This window comes from Heterocephalus glaber, unplaced genomic scaffold (assembly GCF_053883595.1).
Source record: "Heterocephalus glaber isolate CG9 unplaced genomic scaffold, H.glaber_assembly_v1.0 deba00001538, whole genome shotgun sequence".
Taxonomy (NCBI): domain Eukaryota; kingdom Metazoa; phylum Chordata; class Mammalia; order Rodentia; family Bathyergidae; genus Heterocephalus; species Heterocephalus glaber.
Window position 1 is genome coordinate 37937688 of NW_028258333.1, and position 24014 is coordinate 37961701.

Sequence of the window (24014 nt, forward strand, 5' to 3'; positions counted from 1 at the left end):
CAAAATTTTTGTACTTGGATGTGATTTTACCTTTAGTTCTATGACCCATTTGAGATAAATTTTGTATTCTGTGCAACATATACACCACAATTCATAAATTTACATGTGAGTATTCAATTATGAGTATTAGCACATTTTGTTAAAAAAATTATCCTTTCTCTATGGAATTACCTTTGATACCTTTGTCAAATACGTGTTTGTTTTTATGTGTGTGGATCTGTTACTAGACTTTTCATTCTGTTCTATTCATCTATTTTATACCATTACCACATAGTCTTTAAAATTATTGTAGCTTTATAAGTCTTAAAATAGATAGTATTAGTTCTTCAAGTTTATTCCTCTCTTCAAAATTGTTTTGCTTATTCTAGGTGTTTTTCACTTTGATACAAGTCTTAAAATTAACCTGTTAATTTCTCCTGGAATTCTGATTGGCATTGCACTGAATCTATAGATCACTTTAGGAAAACTGACATCTTCACGATATTGAGTCTTTGACTCATGAACATGATATATTTCTCCATTTATTTTCAACTTAATTTCAGCAATGTTTTTCAGGTTTATTTTGCAAAGTCTTTTTTTCAGATTTATCCTTATGCATTTCATAGTTTTCATGTTATTTTGAATGGCACTTTATACAACTATAAATTTCAAATTCTTCATTGATAAGTTCATCTGGTTTTTAACATTTAGATTTTTCTTATTACTTGCTTCTATCTCTTCTTTCATTACAAACAGAATGAGAAGCTCTAAAATGTTTGTTGCTTTGAGAAACTCAGTGGCCAGATTCTACTTGTATAGGACTAGAAAGGGAAAGATTGACCTTGAATCTCTTTTTACCACCTCTATGTAGGCAGAATCTCTTCTTGATATCTCTAGGTAAAGCTAACATTTCTCTATAAAACTCATCTCTGGAGCATCCAAATTCTCTGCAGTGGCAGAGAAGCCTACAGAGCCTGAGCCCCTGGCATGAAGTTTCCTGTTCTCTAATCATTTGGCTTTAACTACTGAAGGTCACAGAGCTGACTGGTAGGAAATAGGGCACAGACAGCAGCTGGTCCTGCCAGAGCAGCTGAAAAAGAACTCTTCTATTCATGGCCAACTGTACATCATGAATGCCTGGTGACAGCACAGCATAGCTTTCAGCCCCATAGCAAGCTGATTAGGTTAATTAAGATTTTCGTTTTCAAGCAAAAGCTGTCAGCAGTGTCAGTGATGCTAAGAATCATATACAAGGAGTGGCCAAGAAGATTCAAAGGGGTGTTTATGTGGGCATGGAAGGATAAGATGCAATGGATTCATTTCAACCTTGGGACAATCTGGTTTAATAATCTGAAGACATATCAGACCATCATACAGATGATAGATTACAGCTAATCTTGGGAGTCCTACAGATGAGTTTCAGAAAAGGATGCATTTTCTAAAAATATTTCAGCCACAAACTATTTAATAAAAGAATGCATTGAGACTGTATCACTAATGTGCCTGGTACAGTGGCTGCCCCTCAAAGGGCTCAGAGGATATATAGAAAGTTTCACAATGAATATCATTGGATTTTTTTAAAACCTTAGAATCAAAACTAGAATCTTCATTTTAAATATAATTGTTAAATTTACATGATTTCAAGAGCAATAAAAGGGCACCTATGCTTCTAGCTCACTACACTAATCTGTACTTGAAATTTCATAAATTCCTTTAGCTCTTTTTCAATTAATCAGATGCTGATACCATTGGTAGGAAGGTAAGTCATTAGGCCTTATAGTTATTTAAAGAGCTCATCATCTTTGTGAATGAGTACATGAGAAAACACTTTTCCTGGTGCTTGGTCAGTACACTATTGGGAGGGAGATGAAGGAACCTGAAGTAAATGAAGAGAAATGAAGTGGGGTAGGCATGAAGGGGAAGAGAATAAGATACAACTTCAAATTTCGTGTAGGTTCCTTTCTATAAAAGCCACGTGAAAATATCAAAAACACTGCCAAGAAACTGAAAGGACAACCCATACAGCAGGAAACAATGTTTTCAAATTATATATTTAAAAGGGCCTAGAATCCAGAATATATAAAGAACTCTTACAACTCAACAACAACAAAAGATGAACAACCCAGTTTTAAAAATGGGTAGAGAATTAAACAGACTTCTTTTCAAGGAAGGTATGCAAATGATCAATAAACACATTTAAAATGTTTGACATTGTTAATAACTTGAAAACACAAATCAAAAATTCAATGGTATATCACTTTAACTAGGATGGCTATTGTATTAGTTAGTTTTCTGTTACTATAACAAAATGCCTGAGGAAATCAACTTATAAAAATAAAAAGGTGGCACTGCCTCACAATTTTGGAGGTTTCAGTTCATGATTTATCTGCCTTGGGCCTGGAATAAGGCAGCACGTTGTGGCAGGAGCACATGGCAAAGAAAAACAGCTCACCTCATGACCAGGAAGCAAAAGAGAGGCAGGGGAAGAGGCTAAGGTCTGAGATTTTCATCAGGAGCACACTCACTGTGACCTGAAAACCTTCCAGCAGGCCCTTTTTAAAGGTTCCACCACTTCACAATAGCACCACCCTAGGGATCAAGCCTTTAATGCAGCAAGACTCATGCTGAAACTTGGTGCCCAGTGTAATGGTGTTGAGAGGTGATGGACCTTTAAAAGGTGATTAGGCCTTTAAGTGGTATTAATGCCTTTTTCTTGAGAATAAGTTCTTGCCCTTGTGAGAATGGATTAGTTCTTGTGAGAATGGGCTACAAATAACACAGGTCTGGCACCTTCAACCACAGTTCTATCTCACACCTGTGCATGTCCTCACATGCCCCTTTTCCCATCATGAGTTTATGCACCTGGGTCCCTTATCAGAAACAGAGCAAATGCCAGAACTATTCTTTTGGATTTCAGGAACTGTGAGCCAAATAAACCTGAAAAAATGCCACAACATAAGAATACATGCAGAGAAAAGGAAAATAGTCAAGGAAAACAGATTTTCATTGCAAGAAATGTGAATTTTTTTGAAGCTGAATTAATGCCTGAACCATAAGAATTTGTCATAGTCACGGGGAGAGCCGAGAACAAGACCTCAATGCACGACAAGCATAAGGCCCCTGCCATCCACTCCCATAGATAAATGCCTCCATTTTCTGTCATTACAGCTTGGAGTTCCTGGCTTTAAAGTACACAAATACATGGAAATCATGCCAGGTATATGCATATATTTTATAATATTAAAAGTTATTTGGACCTTGGTTAGATATTAGGAAAATTCAGTGATTGATTTCTCCTTTCCCCTTTACTAGTCATAGTTGAGATTTTTTTTACTTGGAAAAACAAGATCAAATTCAGTACTTCTGAGTCAGAGAAAAAGTTCACTTCCAGTGCTTTGGCTAAATATGGGGAAAAAAAGAAGAAGCCAGATATATCAGGCACAGGTACAAGTTCCTTATGATGAATGTTATCATTATGTATATCTAAAATGTACCAATAAGTGTTTTGCTTAAAAATATAAAGTTGGTTTCAATCTTTGGCGGCTGAAATCTAGTTTTTCCAACACCATTTATTAAAGACTCTATCTTTCCTCTAATGATGGTAGCTGGCTCCTTTGTCAAAGATGAGGTGGCTGAACATGTCTAGAGTTGTTTCTGCATCTTCTAATCTAGTCCACTGATCCACAGGTCTGTTCCTTTTCCAGTACCATGCTGATTTTATCACAGTAGCTTTGTAGTATAGTTTCAAGTTGGGGATTGTGATACCCCCAGCCATGTCTCTGTTGCTTAGAATTGCTTTAGCTATTCTAGGTCTCTTATGGTTCCAAATGAATTTTTGGATTGTTTTCTCTAGTTCTGTGAAGTATATTGTTGGAATTTCAATTGGCATTGCATTCAATCTATATAGTAGTTTTGGAAGTATGGCCATTTTCACTATATTGGTTCTTCCTACCCAGGAGCAAGGGATATCTTTCCATTTTCTCATATCTGCTTCGATCTCTTTTTTCAGATTGCTGTAGTTTTCAGTGTAGAGGTCTTTTGCTTCCTTTGTTAGACTGATTCCTAGATACTTCATTTTTTTGGATGCTATTGTAAAAGGATTTGTTTCCCTAATTTCTCTCTCAGTGAGTCTGTTATTTGTGTACAAGAAGGCTATTGTTTTTTGAGTGTTGACCTTGTATCCAGCTACTCTACTGAATCTGTCAATTAAGTCTAGAAGTCTTTTGGCAGAGTTTTTTGGGTCTTCTATTTAAAGTATCATATCGTCAGCAAATAATGACAGTTTAACTTCTTCTTTTCCTATCTTTATTCCTTTTATTTCTTTCTCTTTTCTAATTGCTGTGGCTAATGTTTCCAGAACTATATTGAACAGGAGTGGTGATAGTGGGCATCCTTGTCTTGTTCCTGATTTTAGCGTGAAAGTTTTCAGTTTTTGACCATTTAGTATGATATTGGCTGTTGGTTTTTTGTAGATAGCCTTAATCAGATTGAGATAAAAACCTTCTTTTCCAATTTTCTGTAGGGTTTTTATCATGAATGTGTGTTGGATTTTGTCAAGTGCCTTTTCTGCATCTATTAAGATGATCATATGATTTTTTTCTCCTTGACTCTGTTAATATAGTGTATTACATTTATGGATTTACGAATGTTGAACCATCCTTGCATCCCTAGGATAAATCCAACTTGGTGAGGGTGTATGATCTTCTTGATGACCCTCTGTATTCTGTTTGCCTGTATCTTGTTGAGGATTTTTGCATCTATGTTCATTAGGGAGATTGGCCTGTAGTTCTCCTTTTGGGTTGGGTCTTTCCCTGGTTTTGGAATCAAAGTAACACTTGCTTCCAGGAATGAATTTGGAAGTATTGCTTCCCTTTCTATTTCCTTGATGAGTTTAAAGAGTAATGGTGTTATTTCTTCTTTAAATGTCTTGTAAAATTCAGCAGTGAAGCCATCTGGACCTGGGTTTTTCTTTGTTGGTAAATATTTTAATACATTTTCAATTTCACTCATTGTAATTGGGGTGTTTAGAATTTCTATATCTTCTTCATTTAATTTTGGCAATTCATATGTATCTAGGAATCTGCTCATTTCTTCTGTGTTTTCCATTTTATTGGAGTAGAGATTCTTGAAGTAGGTATTGACGATCCTCTGGATTTCTGTTGGATCTGTTGTGACTTCACCTTTTTCATTCTTAATTGCATGTATTTGTGCCTTTTCTTTCCTTTTTTTGATAAGGTTGGCTAAAGGTTTATTGATTTTGTTTATTCTTTCAAAAAACCAACTCTTTGATTCACTGATTTTTTTGTATTGTTCTCTTAGTCTCCATTACATTGATTTCTGCCCTAATCTTTATAATTTCCTCTCTTGTATGAGCTTTGGATTTGTTATGCTCTTCTTTTTCTAGGAGCTTGAGGTTCTGCATTAGGTTATTTATCTGAGTTTTCTCTGTTTTCCTAATATGGGCATTCACTGCTATGAATTTCCTGCATAGAACTGCTTTCATTGTGTCCCATAGATTCCTGTACGTTGTACTGGCATTTTCATTTCCTTGTAGAAACTGTTTAATTTCTTCTTTAATTACTTCTGTGACCCATTGGTTGTTCAAGAGGATGTTATTCAGTTTCCATGTGTTTGTGGGTGTTTGCAGTTTATGTTATTGATCTCCAATTTTATTACACTATGGTCTGATAATATACAGGGGATAATTCCAATTCTTTTACATTTACTTAGATATGTCCTATGAGCTAGCATGTGGTCTATTCTGGAGAATTACCCATGTGCAGCCAAAAAGAATGTGTATTCCAATTTTGTGGGGTGGAACACTCTGTAAACATCTATTAAGTCCATTTGTGCAATAGCTTGGTTCAGTTCTAGAATTGTTAACTTTTTGTTTAGATGATCTGTCTATTTGTGATAGTGGGGTATTGAGGTCCCCCACTACAATTGTGTTAGTGTTTATTTGGTTTTTCATGTCTATTAATATTTGTTTTGTATAGTTGGGGACATTTGTATTTGGTGCATATATATTTAGGATTGTCGTCTCTTCCTCTTGGATTGTTCCCCTCACAAGGATGTAGTGACCATCTTTGTCTCTCTTAATTAGTTTTGGTTTGAAATCTACTTTGTCTGCAAATAAGATTGCTACCTCTGCTTTCTTCTGGGTTCCTGTGGTGTGGAGAACTGTTTTCCATCCTTTTACTTTCAGTCTATGAGTTTATTTTTAGTTAGGTGTGTTTCTTGTATACAGTATATTGTTACATTTTCCTTTTTAATCCATTCTGCCAGTCTATTTCTTTTGATTGGTGAATTGAGGCCATTAACATTGATGGTTATAATTGATAGATATTGATTTATCCTTGTCATGATGTTTTACTTTTGTTGGCTCTTTGATTTCTTATTTTTTCCCCCTTTCCCTTTAGTGTCTTACCTTGCCTGGTGGCTTCCCTCTGTTGGGCCTCATGGAGTTGTGACCTTCATTGCTTTTTTTCTAGGATATTGTTTAGAATTGCTTGTAGTGCTGGTTTGGTGTTCATGAAATTTCTCAGGTGTTCTTTGTTGTGGATGTATTTAATTTCCCCATTGATTATGAAAGATAATTCTGCAGTCTAGCTTGGAAGTTGTTTTCTTTTAGGGCTTGAAATACTTCACTCCAGGCTCTCCTTGATTTGAGGGTTTGTGTTGAGAAGTCTGCTGTGATTCTGATGGGCTTTCCTTTGTAGGTGATTTGTTTCTTTTCTCTAACTGCTTGTGGGATTTTGTTTTTCTGTTGGGTTTCTGGGATCTTGACTATTAAATGTCTAGATGTAGATTTTTTTTGATCATGGCTAGTTGGAGTTCTATATGCCTCACTTCTCTGTATGTCCAATTCTCTACTTCTGTCTGGGAAATTTTCCACTATTACTTCTGTGAACAGTTTTTTAATGTCAATTTTGCTTTCTCCTGTTTTTTCATGGACTCCTATCAGTCTTATGTTATTCTTCTTTGCATTGTCTAGCAGTTGTTGGATTGATTTCTCGTGATCCCTTACTATTTTTAAGAAATCTCTATTTTCATGGTCTCTAACCGCGATCCTGTCTCCTAAATCTGATAATTCTATCTTCAGATTCCCTTAATCTGCTGTGGATACTTTCAATGGAGTTTTTGATCTCCTGAATATCTGTTTGAATCTGTTTCATGGATTCCATTTCTTTCTTATGTTGGGTGATCATGGTTTCCATTTCTTATGCTGGATATTCATGGCTTCCAACATGTTTCTGAGCTCATCTGCTTTTTATCTGTTTCTGTTCTAGATCATCTAATCATGTCTTTCACTCGCTCACCATCTCTGTGGATATCTGGGAGATTATTTCTGCTTTGAATTTTTCTAGAGCCTCATTCATCTGTTTTGTTACTTCCTGTGCTATCAGTTCAGGGTATCCAGGTGGTTGGTTATGGGACTTTTCCATCTCATTTCCCCCAGGATTTACCCTTGGTGGGGTGGAAGTCTGAGTTTGTGCCTTGCTTAAATGTCTTCTCATTTTTGTTTTTGGTACTGTCCTTGGCTTAACTCCTGGGTTGATAGTTTGAAATTGCTTATTGTAGGTATCTTTGTTGCTTGTAATTAGAAACCTTATGGAATGATTGCTTCTCAGAGGTGTCTTCCAGATATAGCTGGTCTTTAAGTTTTGCATCTCTAATGACTCTAAGGCTATCTCATTTTCCTTATACTAGGAAGGTTCATTGACTAGATCAATACCAACACCTTAGCCCAAGTGATACAATCAGCAACACCATTGAATCAAGTACATCTTTGAAAATGACATTTTGTGGTAGTTATTAATCTATCACCTTTAGCTGTGTGAATTAAATCAAGATCGAGGACCAACCCAACATATAGTGAATAAACTCTTCAGTATAACAACTTTACCCTTTGGGATGGGGAGTTAGAAGGGGTTGGGGAGGGAGGGATAGATGGGAAGAAGGATAGGGGAAGGTTAGCAGTGTGGTCAGAGGACACAGGTGAGAAGGAAAAAGAGAATACTAGGAAAATAAAGAGGAACTCCAAATGAGGACCAAAACAGGGACAAAAAGGGAAGATGAACAATGTGGGAGAGCAAGAGAGTGAGTGTAAGAGAGGGAGAAAGGAAAGAGAAAAGAAAGAAGAAAAAGGAGAGAAAAGCAAATATTTGCAAAGAGTAGGGAAAAATTAAAGATAAGAGGAGCAAAAGAAAAGAAAAGAGAAAAAAACCAAAATAATAAAACTAATTTTGGGAATAAAAAATAACCATGAAGATGAAGGACCTCTTTCAGGGTATGTCTCTGCTGTCACAATAGACAACATGGGTTGAAGTGTGCAGATATAAGTCAATGAGTCTCAGTAAGCTAGTCGCAGACCCATGAGATTCAGGCAGATTTCTGGCTGCAAGTCCCAAGTTGAGCTCCCTGTCCTCCTGTAGGGTTGAACTCTGCAGAGTTGTATTTCAGGCACCAGCTGCCCTTCCCCTGAAGATAGTCCCAGTCTTTATGGGAGGTGAAGATGACTCCAACTTACCCAGTACAGTGGTCTGGTGGTCCGGTGCCCTTTGCGTCTTTGTAGTGTGGAACCAGGTGGCTGTACGGTGGTGGTGGTGGTGGGGGGTGTCCAGTAGATTGCTGCCAGGGCTTGGGCTGATTCGGCTTGTTCCGCGCGACTCGCGACGTTGCTACTGCGTTCACAGACCTGCCTGTCTGCAGTGGGCTGATTCGGCGCGATCCATGCGACTCGCAACGTTGCTACAGCGTCCGCTGGTAGAACTCTTGAAGACATTGGCATAGGAAAAGACTTCATGAACAAAACCTCAGCATCACGGGAACTAGCAGAAAGAATCAACAAGTGGGATCTCATCTTATTAAAAAGGTTCTGCACTGCAAAAGAAACCACCAACAGAGCTAAGAGACAATCTATAATATGGGAAAAAAAATTTAGCAGCTGTACCTCAGACAAAGGACTACTATCTAGAATATATAAAGAATTGAAAAAAAATCAGACCCCCCCAAATTCAAAGACCCAATTCAAAAATGGACATCTGAAATGAACAGACATTTCTCAGACAAGGAAGTAAAAGCAGCAAACAAATATATGGAAAAATGTTCAACATCACTGGTCATTTGAGAGATGCAGATGAAAACAACACTGAGATTCCACCTCATCCCAGAAAGAATGTCTGCTATCAAGAAATCAACAAATAACAAATGCTGGCGGGGTTGTGGGGAGAAAGGAACTCTTCTCCATTTTTGGTGGAAGTACAGACTGGTGCAACCACTGTGGAAGTCAGTATGGAGATAACTCAAAGAACTAGGACTAGAGGTCCCATTTGACCCAGCTATTCCCCTGCAGGGCATCTTCCCAACAGAATTAAAAGAATCATACCACAGTGATATATGTGCACCCAAGTTCATAGCGGCACAATTTGTAATAGCTAAAGCTTGGAAGCAGCCCAAGTGCCCACCAACTGGAAACTGGATAAAGAAAATGTGTTTTTTTTTATAAAATGGAGTACTACTCAGCCATAAAGAATGAAAAACTAGAGTCATTTATAGCTAAAGGGATGCATATCGAGGCCATACTCTTAAGTGAAATAAATAGGACAACGTGTAAATACCAAATAGTTTCTCTAGTGTGAGAAACTGATAGTGTAAACAAGAGTTAAAATGATTAAAATAAATAATTGATAATTTGAAATAGGAAAAAAGGTTCAAAGACGAAGGACTGAATGGAGGGGAAGGGGAAAGGAAAAGAGGTAAAGGGAAAATCTATGAGAAAAGAAAAAAAAATGGAAATGACATCTATGTAAATAGGGGAGGGTGGAGGGGGTGAAAGGCACACAGGTAATGGAGAAAAAAATAAGAACCAAGATATATCATGTACACGTACAAACACCCAATGATAAATATTAATGAATTGTATACCTAAAGTGTACCAATAAAATGTACCAATAAAATTAATTTTAAAAAATATATAAAGTTGGCAATAGCTAATGGTTCCATAATAACTTAATCTCTAAAAATAAATTGCAATTAAAGGAGCTGGATAAAATGGCAGCTTTTGGTGGGTTTTCTTTTTCCTTGAAAACTCATTTACTTGAAACATAATGAATGAAGTGTTATAGTTTGATGGTTGTATGGACCACTTAGTTTCTCACTTTCATTGCCTGAAACTGTTTCTTTAGGTAGCCATCTTGAAAATATCACCAAGTGTTTTTATCATCTCAGTTGGAAGACAATTTTTTTAGCTTCTTATCTGGCTTGTGAATAATCACTCCACTGTAAAAAGAAAAAAGCTGAACACACTGATAAATCAACAATGTTTAACTCTTCCTAGACCCAGCAGTGAAGTAAGAATTATGTCTGAAACCAGGAAATAAGAAGAAACAAGAGTAAGAAAAGAGACAGCAAAGCCAAGTTTCACCACCTCCCTACTACCTGGGTGTCTTTGGGGAAGTTCTTTTCTAATATGCATTGGCAATCTAGCAGAAATATCTTTCTGAAGTACAATGTTTAAATACCCAAGATGTCAGAGACTGTTCGCTAACATAAGCCTGTATTTGAAATCTATGAGAAAATCCTTGAGAAAGATAGGGAGCAAATTGCCTGGAGATTCTCCTGCATCTGCACTGGGGAAGAGCCAAAAGATCAAATTTTAAATCCACCCACATCACCCTCATTTCTTATTAACATTAGATTATTCCGATTACTACCCATTTCTCCCACAAACCTCTGAGAAATAATACATTACCCTAATTTTTAGAAAGCACTTTTTGAATTCCTCCCATCTAATGTCTGTGAAGACCTAACAAATGGAAAAACCTAGATAAAACACTACCACCTTTTTACCCTAAGGCCAATGTGTTGGGATTGCAGGGACATCCTGCCATCCTTTTGCACTCTTCCTTGCCTGCCACAATTGCTGTTGCTATGGCTCTCTTCCTTCTTTTTCTTCCTTCTGCCCTTTTTCCTCTCCTGTTTCCTTTCCTTCCTTTTCCTCATTGTCTTCTACACCCCCTCCTCCTTATTCTTCTCATCATTTTTCTATCAGCTTATATCCAAATACATTCCAAAGAAGGACAGTTAAAGATATCTTGTCCCCATGAAAAACAGAAAAATAAGATCTATAAAATTATATTCCTAATAAAGTTAAAAGAATAACACAATTTGTAAAGCACCATAAATTCTCTCTCTAGGGATTAACTTTAGCCAGATGATCCCTAGTGAGTCAGGATACACAACAATCAGTTTTCAGATATCATTAGGTGGTCCCCTGTTTGCCAGTTAGATTTACTTAGTCACAAGGTGTCTTGATGTTTTTGAAGTTCACCAGCCAGAGCTCTTCAGGACCCAGGGCTTTTTGCTGGGCACTAACCAAAAGTCTGGGTGGCAAATTGTGTGGCTCTGGGTTTTATTGGTGCTGGTTCCAATTAAAGATGTGGCAAATTGTTTTACCTCTGGCCCAGTGGATGGTTCTGGTTATACAATTACCTATGCTCGAGTTTGTTCATCAATCAAGTAGACCTCAAAGTTACTAGTGCTCAATCCTGTAATTGTTGACATTTGAAAAATTTAAGAAATAGCAGTGCAGTTGTTAAGCAATTCCATAAGTTTCATATTTGTCAAATGAGCTCTAATCCAGGAAACTCAGCAAGAGGACTCATGGGTGTCCCGGTTCCAGTCTGCCTGGCATCTCACATGAAGAACTGGAATGTGTGGCACCCTTCCAGAGGGAACTGGATCCAGCCAGAAGGCAAGAAAATTCTCTTAATTTTTCCAAAACTGTTTTCATAAACAATGCTCATGGGACAACTTGTTGTGAAGTTGAGATTACATGCAAGTCTGTGTACAATTAAATCTCAAAATAAATCCCTTAGAATTGTGTCTATTTGCTTTTAGCTGATTTGATGGTAAACACGAAAGCCCATGGGATTCTGAGAACATCTCTATATCTTTGTTTAAGCTGCAAGTATCTAATTAACCTAATACACTTCTCAAGCAACCCCCTCCCAAATTTCAAAAGATATATATGTATATATATGCATATATATGATGATTTTAAGAGAGGATTACATATTGGGGCCATGAAGTCCACAAGTTCACAATGCATTGCTAATGAGTTTGTCTCTCCCATTGTCTTCCATACTTTGGGCAGTAGTGACTTATTACTCTTCAATGTTTGCTGAATGAATATCAGTCTCCAAGAAGAACAGAAAGCCTCAGGTAGAGAGTAATGTTAATGGGGATCTAAAGCGTTTCTTAGGAAGAATACTGCTTCTATTTGAGAAGATTTGAGAATGTGATGGCCTAAAAGTGAAAACACATCTCCGAGTCTTTTTTTACAGTTAACTTTCAAAAGGAATGGACAAAGAATATTTTTAATACACACTGTTTGAAAAATACTATGAAGTAGGTAAGAATGATGGTCTTAAATGTTGTCCCCTCCTATTCCTAGGAACTCCTTCACATTCATAGTGCTCAGGATCACTCTGGTCCTCCCTGACAAAACCTGGTTTTAGGAAAAGATCTTGCAAAGTCATTCTCCTGAGTTTCAGTAACTGAGCCTAATTACTGTAATTAACTTATTTTTCAAGCCAGAGAAAAGGTTTAATAGACTATAATAGTTATCCTATTTACTTTTTCATAAGAATCAATGCCTTACACCAAGGTGATATATTTCTAATTGTAGAATCAAAGACATTAGTCAGAGAATGAAAGCGGGTAATTTTATGAAAGAAATACTTCCTAGCAAAATTAGATTGGTCATCCACTTCACTTTTTTTTTAAGGGCTGGTAGTTGATCATCAGTGGTATTCTGGCCTTCCTACATGTGAAAACAGTTACTAAAAACCAAGCAAGGAGATACCTGTCATCAAAATAAGCAATGTCTAACAGAACTGTGAATCTCACTACAAATCTCTCAGCCACTTTCATAGGACCTACATTAATTATCACACTCAGTATTTGAATGCCACTCTGTCTTCAAAGAGGTAAAATTTAATTGCTTTCGTCTTTGTTGAAATAAAAATAATAATTCTGAATTCATGGACTAAAAAGATTCTTTTTGTTTGTAAATATTTGTTCTATACTTTTACAACAATCTTTGGACTATGTTGTCATTAGAACTCCATTAAATAATTACTTTTTGGAAATCTAAATGTCTTTTGTACTTTAGGGATACATCTTCCATGCTTTTTTCCTTTCCCACTCCTCTGTAAATTGCTTATATCAAAGCAGCTTAATATTTTATCATTGTGTGTTTGATTTATTCTCAGATGTGTCCAGAAATATTTATATTAACAGCTTGACCTTTTGAATACTGCAAGCTGGCCCCACACCTGCCATTTCTCCCCTATGCCTTGTACACAAACTGTCCTGTAGACTTACAAATTACCTGCCATTTACATTTTGTTTCAGATTCAAAATTCTCAACCGGAGAGTAACCATACAGCCACCAATCTCAGAGGCTTGTTTGTCTTTCCTTTATAAATTCCTAACCTTTTTCTGACTTGGCAAAAAGAATGCAAGGCTCTAGTTAGGTCAACAACAAAGTCAAGGTCAACTGTGGGAGAGTGACATGGTAAAGAACCTAGCTAGTATAAACATTAAAACATCAGTGCTTAGATAGACATTACCCATCACCTCAGGTACTTGTGCACTTAATGCATTTTGTTAATAGACTGAGACTCTCATTATCTGCTTTTCCCTTTCAAGTAAGAGTGGAATTTCTTTGCACTTAAAACACTGTATCTTCTGTGGATAATCTGTTCTTGGCTTCTGGAATAGCTCATAAATTACATCTCCTGAATTATAGAGCATGGCAGTTAACAAAATAGTTTCGTGGTCCCTCGAGAAGATAAGTTAGATTCAAATACCTACTTACGGAAGTGATTAAGTGGAGCTTTTGCTTTAGGTACAGAGCACCAGTGGACTCATAAGATTTTTCATTTACCTTTGGAGTTTTGTTCATTTTGGCTCTACCAATTCCCACATCTGAGAAAAATGCTGGGATCCCACAATTCCTCTTGAGGGCATGCCTTGCCTCATATGGTCTAAGAACCTTCAACTGGGGTGGAAGGTTCTACTACCTCCTCCTAATGCCACCCTATGGATAAAGCCTTTAACACACGGGCCTTTCAGGGCCAGTCAACATCCATGCTATAACACATTGTCCACAACCTTCTGCCATTCCAAGTCTGCTCCTGTGCTTGAATAAAGTCTTATATGAACACACTTGGTTTCACTTCCTCATGGCTTCCTGCTTAGAGTTTGTCAGACTAACCTTAGAGGATTTCAGTGCTTTCAAAGCAAGGAAAAAAATTTTATACTCACATAATGTTGAGAACTCTTGGGACTGGACATTGCTTTCTTTGTTGAAGAGTCATTAAATAAATAGGCTGATGTCCATTGCAAATCTTCAAGAGTGAAGTAGTATTTTTCCAAACGTGTTTGACCTTGGAAGACATTTCCTTACTTAGAGTATCTCTAAATATCTCATAGTCTGCAAGGAATCCAACCACGGTGCAGTTGCAATTGCAAGCCTGCCTCAGTTCTCCACACTTTCTCCAGCACAAATCAGAATCATCATTTTGCTGACTTAGTTGAACTCCATGAGCAATATCATTTTGGACCTGATCCATAACCAGTCATTGTATCCTATTACTAATAGAGTCTCATCAGTCTATGAAATAAAGTGTACACATGTGCTTTATAAAACCTAAAGCTCATAAAGTAATCCAGAAAGAATTATTAGTTTTTGATTATTGAAAGTTTCAAGTGACAGTAGATCTAAAGGTTCATGAAAGAAAAAGAAGTCTATGGTAGAATATAACAATTGACCACAGTAGCAAAATCTTTGAAGTATTAAGGATGCAACACTTATTCCCTGATTTCTCTGGAGTGTCTTAGGAATTTATCATTGAGAAATTTCCTTAAGATTTTCTACCAGTATCTTGGGGATACTCTAGTGTTACTACTATGATATTAAAAATCATTTTGCTTATTTGAAGAAACATGATGTTTATCTTAGTCCATTTGTGCCGCTATAACAATGTACCTTAGATTGGTTAATTGATAAACTGGAGAAATGTATTGTTCACAGTTCTAGAGTCCAAGCATCAGGCACCAGTGGATCCCGTATCTTGCTCTCTGTTGCAGAACAGTGACTTGTCGCTTAGGTTTCCCATGATGTAAGAGACCAGGAGCCTCTCTTAGGCCTCTTTTCATTATGTCACTCATGAGAGTATAGCCTTCATAACATGATCACATCTTAAATGCCCACTTCTTAACACTATCACCAGAAACCAGGAGATTGAAGCCTTTTGAGTATTGGGTTTTGACACATGAATTTTGGAGGACATATACATTCAAACCATAGTAATATTCTTAAATCGTCAAGGGATGCTAGAGTTTTTAAGTTGATTTTTTTGGTACAAAAAGACAAACTAAACCAGGAAAATTTCCTGACTTACTTCCAGTGTGGCAAGAACTTTATTGGTAGAGTTGAGAGACTACTTCCTATTTTGTATCCACAGGGTCAGAGAGAAAAAGGTAATAGCAGGATGGAATGATTCACTAGCTTGTGACTAAGCTGCATCAATTTTAGCTATGGGATCATCTAGATCCAAACTGAGGTGACTTAAAGGACAATGGCATGCATTATCTTGGTCAGTTTTTGTGACTCAGTCATCTGAAGCTCCTTTAGGAGGATCTTACACTACCTATATCTAAAAATTATAGTTGGAAGATCTGTAGAGATTACCTAATACAACCCCCCAATATTGGAAACCAGGAGACTGAGGACTAGACAGCTTTCCTAGATGCTGTTAGGATGACTTAAGGACCAGAGTGGCCTATCTTTGAGAAGCAGATAGTCTATTTTTCCAACATAACAATAAACACTTGTTTCTGACAGAGAGAAACTCAGCTCTGCAGATTTTGTATGAGCTCTTAGAAAACCTGTATGACTACATCATCTTGGTTTAAAAATCATAAAATGGCTAGAGGAAAAAAAATATTGAATGATAGAAAGGGAACTGTCTTAATTTGCATTGTATTACTATAACAAAATACCCAAGACTAGATACTTTATAAGGGAAAGAGGCTTATTTTGGCTGACGGTTTTGGAGGCTAAAAAGCTGGAACTCAGGCAGCCTCATCTGGGGGACCTCATGCTGCATTATAACATAGTGGACAGCATCACATAGTGGGAACGCATGTGAGAGTTGTGAGCGATGCATGCACAAGGAGGTCAAACATATGGATGGGGTGGCCTCACTTTATAATAACCCACTCTCATGGTAACTAATTCAGTTTCTCAAGACCCAACCCACATCCAGGAGATGGGCATTAATCTTTTGCAAAAGTGTTAACCCTGAAACCTGATTATCTTCCTCTAGGCCCCACATCTTAAAGAGCCCATCGCCTCTTCTGCTGACACAGTGGGGACCAGGCTATCAGAAGCACATGAACCTTTGGGAGACAAAACATATCCAAACCATAGTAGTAGCTTTGGCCAGAAATACAAAAGAGACAAGAGAAAGCTGACTAGGATAATACTCTTTGCCTGTACACAGATAAAATGATTCCTTGCTGAAAGTATTTGATCTTCCCAAATGAACATCTCTCAAACACTCAGGGCTCATACTGATGTGATAATCCAAAGAAATACATCCTAGTAACTATCTGCTTCTTTTGAGGCTTCTGCTTTGGGTCATGACATAGAAGTATGCTAAGTATTCTTCTCCCTTGTTAACAACCAAAAAGATAGACAAAATTTAAAAATATATTTTTCTACATGGTAATCGAACAAGTTTTACAGGGCTACATCACATGGCTAGAAGGACTAGAGTCTGGAGGTGTTCCAAATGCAAGGACAGATCTTTTGGCTCAATAATTCTGCTCCTGTTACTCCTAGCACTGCCATCTTCCAACATGAACTTTCCTGAGAAAAGTAGGTTTGGGGAAATGATTGGTAAACAGAGAGAAACTGCATAACTCAGCACATTGTGGAGCCCTAACAGAGTTTAATCCAAAGGTAAACCAAAAGTATCTGCAAGTCCAGCCAGTCCCCACTCAGTGCAATTACTGATAAGGTCAAACAGTTGTTTGGGATGATGGAGATTGGGCTAAACATAGGGGAATTCAATACCAAAAGGAATTGAACACAAGACTATATCTAAATTATCTAAATTATCAACTCCTCCTCTTAACCACCAGAGTAGAGGGTGCTACACTCCTTGGTAAATAAACGAAACAAAAGTTATATTTTGTTATCTACGGTTCTTATTCAATATCCAAAATGCAACTTAAAAATTTATATTACATGTAAAGACTTAAAAAAATAGAGTATAACTCATATTTAGGAGAGCATACTCTTTAGAAACAGATTTGCATGGTGCATACCTGTAATTCCAGTGCCTGGGAAGCTGAGCCAAGAGGATTGCTGTGAGCTCAAGGCCAACCTGGGCGACAGTGAGTTTGAGGCCAGCCTGAACTACATAGTGAGATACTGTCTCAAAAAAGCAAAAATCCAGAAAAAAAAAAAGATTTTGCAGATTATACAGTTGTTGGAATAAACAGATAAGGACTTTAAAACAACTATTATCAATATATTAAGTTGTTCCTTGAGATTTAATGTATTACATAGTTTACAGATTATGTTGGTTACAAAGATGTATAGAAATCAAAGTTGTAGAAAAGGACTAAAAAGAATTCCCAAACCCTCCAAATACACACAGTATTGAAATGTAAAAATCATTGCATTAAATTAGACACTGTCCAATAAAACAATCTGAATTGGAAAACTGACAGAAATTATTATCAAAAACAGAAATTATTCTAACACTTTAAGAGAAAAAAATGTTGGGAAAATGATGGAGGTCAGTAACCTGTCAGATAATATTAAAATCCATGTAATTGGAGCTCCAGAAAGGAGGAAATGAAGAATTGTGTAGAAAAATATTTGAAGGAATAATGGCTAAAAATTTAAAACTTATTGAGAAATGTTTCTCCTCTTTTCTTATTTTGTTTAAAATATGATTACTGGTTTTGACAGCCAAAATAGTAAAAATGTATTTTGTTTTATAAAATACATGAAAGTAAAATACAAGTTAATGCTATGGTTTGCATGCTTGTGTGCCCCCTAAAATTCATTTGAAACTTAATCCCCAATGCAACAGCATTAAGAGAGGGCCTTAAGGAATTGATTAGTTCATGAAGGCTCTGTCCTCATGGGTGGGGTTAATGCCTTATGAGAGGGCTGGCGGGTACTCTGTAGCCCCCATTTACCTCTTTTTCTCTATCTGTCTCTTCTGCTGTGTGAAGACACATCATTAATCTCCTCTCAAGGTGCAGGGGCAAGGTGCCATTTTTGAAACAGAGAACAGCCTTCACCACACATGTAACTGGCTGCCACCTCAATCCTGGACTTCTATCCAGAACCAAGACAAATTAATTTCCATTATTTATAAATCACCCAGTCTCAGGTACTTTGTTATAGCATCATGAGTTGATTAAGATAGAAAGCAACAGTACAAAAATTAAAAAAGAATAAATGAGATCATTCTGTTGTAAATTCATTCATGTGGGGTAGCATAATATTTATTCAAGGTATACAGAGAGATGATGTTATTTTTGCTGTAATGTACATAAGGAAGGTGAAGCTGAAATAAACTCTGGGACTTGACCAAGAAAATCGAGAAAGCTAGTCATAAAGCCTAGTCTAGAACATGGGCCTTCAAACTTTAGTCCATTACTCTTAAAGTGAGATAAAAAATTAATTAAAATAAAGTATTTGCCACCCTGGTGGTTAATCCATGGCTTTAGTAACTGTGAGAATCTTACTTCTTACCCTGTAAGTTTTCTCCATAGTGGTTCATTTCATTTATTTTTCTTTTTCCCCTATGTGATAGCCTATTATTTATAAGATGCATAAGGAAAAGGGAATCATGTGTGGTTCTACCTCTTCTACAGTTTCCTTTCACTGTTTACTTTCTCCCTAAATCAATTTGCCTCCCCTTACTGATAAAGTATGGTTATCACTTCTCTCATCAATCAAGTGATTGAAACTGAGGGAAAGTAGTATGAGATTGGGTGGATTAAGAAGACATTTGGAGGGTTGTGTGTTCAACTAGATGGTGTACAAAGAAATAAAAACCCATCAAGAAGAAAAAATTGCTTCTCTTCATTTTTCAATGACTATAAGAAGTCATTTTTATGTTTGAGTTTGTAACTAGTGTATCTTGATCATATAAGAAGGGAGGAATACATTGTCCAGTCTTGAGACTAAATCAAAGTGTATCACAGGAGAGAGGAGTGATGGCGAAATTCAATAATCATTGAAAAGTAGGAAGCAAAAGTGAAATTTACTCCATTCTTGCTGCTATGCCAGATATTCTGTGCCTGTCCACTGGCAAAGAGCACCATCCAGTCACCCATTTCCAAAACAAAGAACATGGTCCAGTTCTCAGCTTTGCATAGGCCAAGAGGAATTGTTTCAAAACCAAGTTGCAAGAAAAGGTGACTGGGATCTCTGATCTGCCCATATCAAGCTGGAGCCCAACATAACCAGGGCTTCCAGAGCAGAATATAAATAGTTGCTCCACAAGCTTGGGACATGTAGCTCCATTTTTTCTCAATGTCAAGTGTACTTCCTTTGTGGGCTATTTTGAGGGAGTGTAGTTTTGCAAACAGATAGGTCCTTCTTGGTGGGCCAACAAAATAACTCAAGAGGCAATGGTGGAGAAACATTTCAGATGTGTAAATGAACTGTATTCAAAAACTGGAATTAGGCAATTCACATATTCATAAATGATCAAGGGAAGGGGTCAAATGGTTTCCTAGTTCATCTTCATGTAAGAATCAGAGCATCATTCAGAAAAACTGTGACAGGGTGGTCAAATTTATAGAAACAGCAAGTAGACTGATGGTTGCCATGGATTGGGAAAGAGACAGGGGTGGAGTTACACTGTTTAGTTGATATAACATTTTAGTTTGAGAAGATGAAAACATTTTGGAGGTTGATGGTGGTGATGGTTTCACAACAATGTGAATATACTTGGAAAACTTGATAGGAGGTTAATATTGTTCTTAGCATCTGGTAAATCCAGTGCATCAGATTTCTCTCAGCCACTGTCTAGGGACCCTGACCTGTCTTGCAGGAGATGGTAAGACTGGGAGGCAACAACATCCAAGCAACAATACTAAAATTAAATGATATTAATATTGACATTCGGTGACAGGAATTGTGCCATAACTTTAAGTGTAGTTTATTCAACCCAGGACTGAGAAGACACTTACTGGTCTGAGTTTGAGAATTCTTATGACACAGAATCTTCAACAGTGAAGTTAATTAAATTGCCTCAAGGTTAGCAGATGTGTGTTGGTGAGGATGAGGCTAGGCTGGTTGTGAAATATATTCATGTCCTTGTGATTCACTCTCAAAAACTTGTGAATTGCAAGGGTCTTTATAAAGAAAGAAAGTTTCTCCCTCTGCTGAGAGTAAATTCACAGACCCTTGTTTGAGATAGACTGACTTAAAACATTGAAGCCTTCTTCCATAAAGAATTGTTAAGCAATTGTAAATCACTGCTGCAGAAGGGGACAAACAAACAGATAAAAATAAAAATTTAAATTATTGTCTTAATGAAAACATCAAATTTAAAAAGTGAAACTTTTCTTATAATTTGTGAAGCCTGCTTGCTTCTAAGAATAGGCCTAGGATCCTCTACTTGAGAAATACTTCTTAAAAAGTTTTGAGATTGTCTGACAGGGTCGATGAGGAGAAAACCAGGAAGAAAACTAAAGGTTTTGGTGATGGTGGTGATTCTCAACCAAGACCATTTTTAAAAATAACTTTACTCCCTAAAATGAAATGTAAGGTTAAGAAATAAATATATGTATATATGCAGAGAGTATTTGATTTTCAGTGGCCTGATTTGGTGCAGCTATTTCAGAAAATGGTACATAGAGAAAATGTTCCAACAGGAATTGGAGTGTCTCCATTTCAGCCCCCATTCTCCTCAAGCTGTTTGACTTGGGGTTACTTGTTTGGAAATTTAGACAACACTGCCTATGAGTATTTATATGGGCAGAATTTGTTTTCCCCTGGGGCTGTTCAGCTGCCAGCCATTTAGTGCCTGCTTGGTACATGGGCAGATCCCCCTCCTCCTTCCCTTCTTGTGGTTCCTACAATAGAAATAATCATTTTTTAAAATGGAAAGAAACTCATTCCCCTTTCATAATCTCAGCTACAGATCTGCTTTTGATTCTGTGTGCCTCATTTTTTTCCCCAAAGGATAATTTGGAGATTTGAGTAATTAACCCAAGACTCATAGGAGGCAGTCTTTCTGAGGCAAGTAATTTTGCTGTGGTGGAGTCGGCTGCTGTCATGCATTAACTTCTTAATAATGAAGCCTTTCAGACCCTCTGCTGTTGGCACAATGATGCACTTGAAGCTAGTGGCTTGGCGGAGTGTAAGCGGACCACTTCTATTCTTTCCTTGGACAAAATAGTCCTCTTGATCTCTGGGTTGGAGCTATTTTTATTTTAGTTCAGATCTTTTTTGCTTTTTAACTTGGTGGGCAAGTCTTTCACTTATATTTCGATCCATTGCTTAATCTGTTGCCTCTTGCAAAAAGACCTCCAAAAGGCACCCTTCCCAATATCCAGGAGGAGGCCCCTTTATGGGATGCTTGGAACCCTCCCTTTGAAAAATGCTGAACTGGGAGCTTGCTTCTCTGATCCCAATACACTTCCTGCTATTAACATGGTAATGTGCTCTGGCAGCACTGGGGGCAGTCACACCTGCAATTTAAAACCAAATTAGGATGTATCTTTCTTTCCTTGGCCAGTGGGACCCACCAAAATATGAGGACAGCTGCTGCCCCTCCTCTCCCCTTCCTACTGCCTCTTAAAGCCCTACCTCAAGCTCCTAGAAAAGAAAGGAATTGAAAATTTGGGGTTTTTTTTACTTGATAAAGGAGTGTATTTTAACTGATTTGGCAAATACCAAAAGCTTACTATGGCAGAGACACTGAGACAAGAAGAGCCATTGTACCTACTTGTCACAATCATGGCTAAACCTTGGACCTATGAGCTTTGGAAAGGATTATGAAAATATAGGATGTAATATATTTGCATAACAGTGATATATATATACATATATGTATTATATATATATATATATCAGTCCTACAAACACAAACTTACCAGTTTAGTGTCCACTTAATTAATTATAGCCATTTAAAAATTCCACTGCCTTTGAAAGCAATTTTCTCATTTCTAGGATTCCTACATACTCTACTTGCAAGTAGAGTTAGTTTTCATAGCCAAATAATCTGAAAAGCATGTTTTCAAATCTTAAAAAATTTATCTCCAAAAATTATAGTTAATATGAAATGTATGTTCTTTGAAATGCTTCACATGAAAGGCTTAAAGCAGCTGAATGAGAGTAGTTTGAGGGGAGTGCAGTGTTGTAAAAAGGCCTCCATTAATCCTAGCCTTTTGGGAGGATGAGGCAGGAGGATCTCAAGTTTGAGTCTAGCCTTGGCCACTTAGGCCCCTGCTCAAAAGTTTTTAAAAAGGAGGTGAATGAGTATAGCTCAGTGTGAAGGCTCTAGGTTCAATCCCCAGTACTGAAAAAAAAATGCATAAAAGCATATACCCCTGCTGCGTAATAGTCAAAGAGTCACAAAGGATGTGTTGTAGGAACCTGGTGGGTTCCTTTTACTTGGCTTTTATAAAGCACACCTGGCTCCCAGACAGGTCTTGCTATTGTCTCTGCAACTGAATGTCCTTCCTTGGGGCTATTGAAGACAACTCATGCCAACTCAAAAGTTCTTCCTTTTCTGCTTTTTTATTCCTTATATATCATTCTGGTCACTTTCTTTTGACCATAACATTGTTTTTAGTACCCCAAAAAGAAACCTCCATCCTGGAGGTCATTTAATAAGTAAAAAGTAAGTGGGAGTCTTGCCTTGCCACTAGGGTTCTAATCTTATATTAATTCAGCTACACCATGATTTTGATGGACATTAAACTTGTCCTCAGCCAAAACACAAAAGCACACAGATCCTTCTTGGCTGATGCCAAGCAGATCACCATCATGGGCTTGCAAAAGTGGCTTTCTAAATATCTTGGCATTTGTATTTGTTAAGAATGGTTTTAGAAATCTTCCTTTCCCCTCAAAAGACAAAACAAAACAAAACAATCTCAATTTTGTTACCCTGCTTATTATTCCTCCCAACTGTGTGCCATCTTAAATTTGATAAACTTGCTTGCTGTGTTGAAGAGGGCAGACATGAACAACCACAGAATTGGGAACTGCACCCTAGGAAGTATAGTAAAATTATATCAGCCCCCATGAGCAGTCTGTTCTATCATCTACAAAATTCAACAATGATATGAATTTCTATTTTGTCAATTGAGATACCACAAATTGTTTCTCTGATAACGTTTTACAATATCATGGCATTCTGATTTTCAAAACACATCTGGACAAGGCAAATGCTTCTGTACTTTCTATTTGCAGATTAATATGTCATATGTAATTTAACATGATATAACCCAGGACCCAAGTGTACTAATCATTATAATATTTTTGTAGGAACAAGACTTCTAGATCTAGAGTAATAAAATGAAATTAAATTGATGTGGCATCAGAGGATTAATAAGCATAATGGCACAGTTGTGGTATAGCTATAGATATGGGCCTTGAACAGGTGATTTTGTTGTACCTTTACCTCTACCATGAATTAAGTCATGCTGCAGATCTGCCTTCATTTTTCCTTAGGTTTTCCTTTTTCTGCCTCCTTCATATTTCTACATGATTGACATTTTCTGAGTTGTATACATTTGAATTTTTGAAAATTTAGTAACAATGTTAATTCAATTCAGTACTCTTTTGCCTCTCTTTGGCTTTTGGTCCTGATCTGAAGTAATTTGATATCTAATAAGTACTTAATAGCCTTGAGGACAAGAAAAGAAGTGTGGGTATTGCTCTGGATTAAAGGGCTCAGGAACCCAGGGAAAGC

General features: G+C 37.1%; 1 protein-coding gene across 3 annotated transcripts in view; it reads right to left on the reverse strand.

Annotated features, from left to right (window-relative positions):
* Positions 1-24014, reverse strand: part of LOC147824571 (uncharacterized) — a 47196-nt gene that overhangs the window by 9610 nt on the left and 13572 nt on the right. For 2 of the 3 annotated variants that reach the window (XM_087189405.1, XM_087189404.1), the window contains one exon: positions 8510-8810. In XM_087189405.1, coding sequence (XP_087045531.1) covers positions 8510-8810 — 301 coding nt within the window. The remainder of the gene's footprint in view (positions 1-8509; positions 8811-24014) is intronic. The other variant, XM_087189406.1, reaches the window with a different exon arrangement.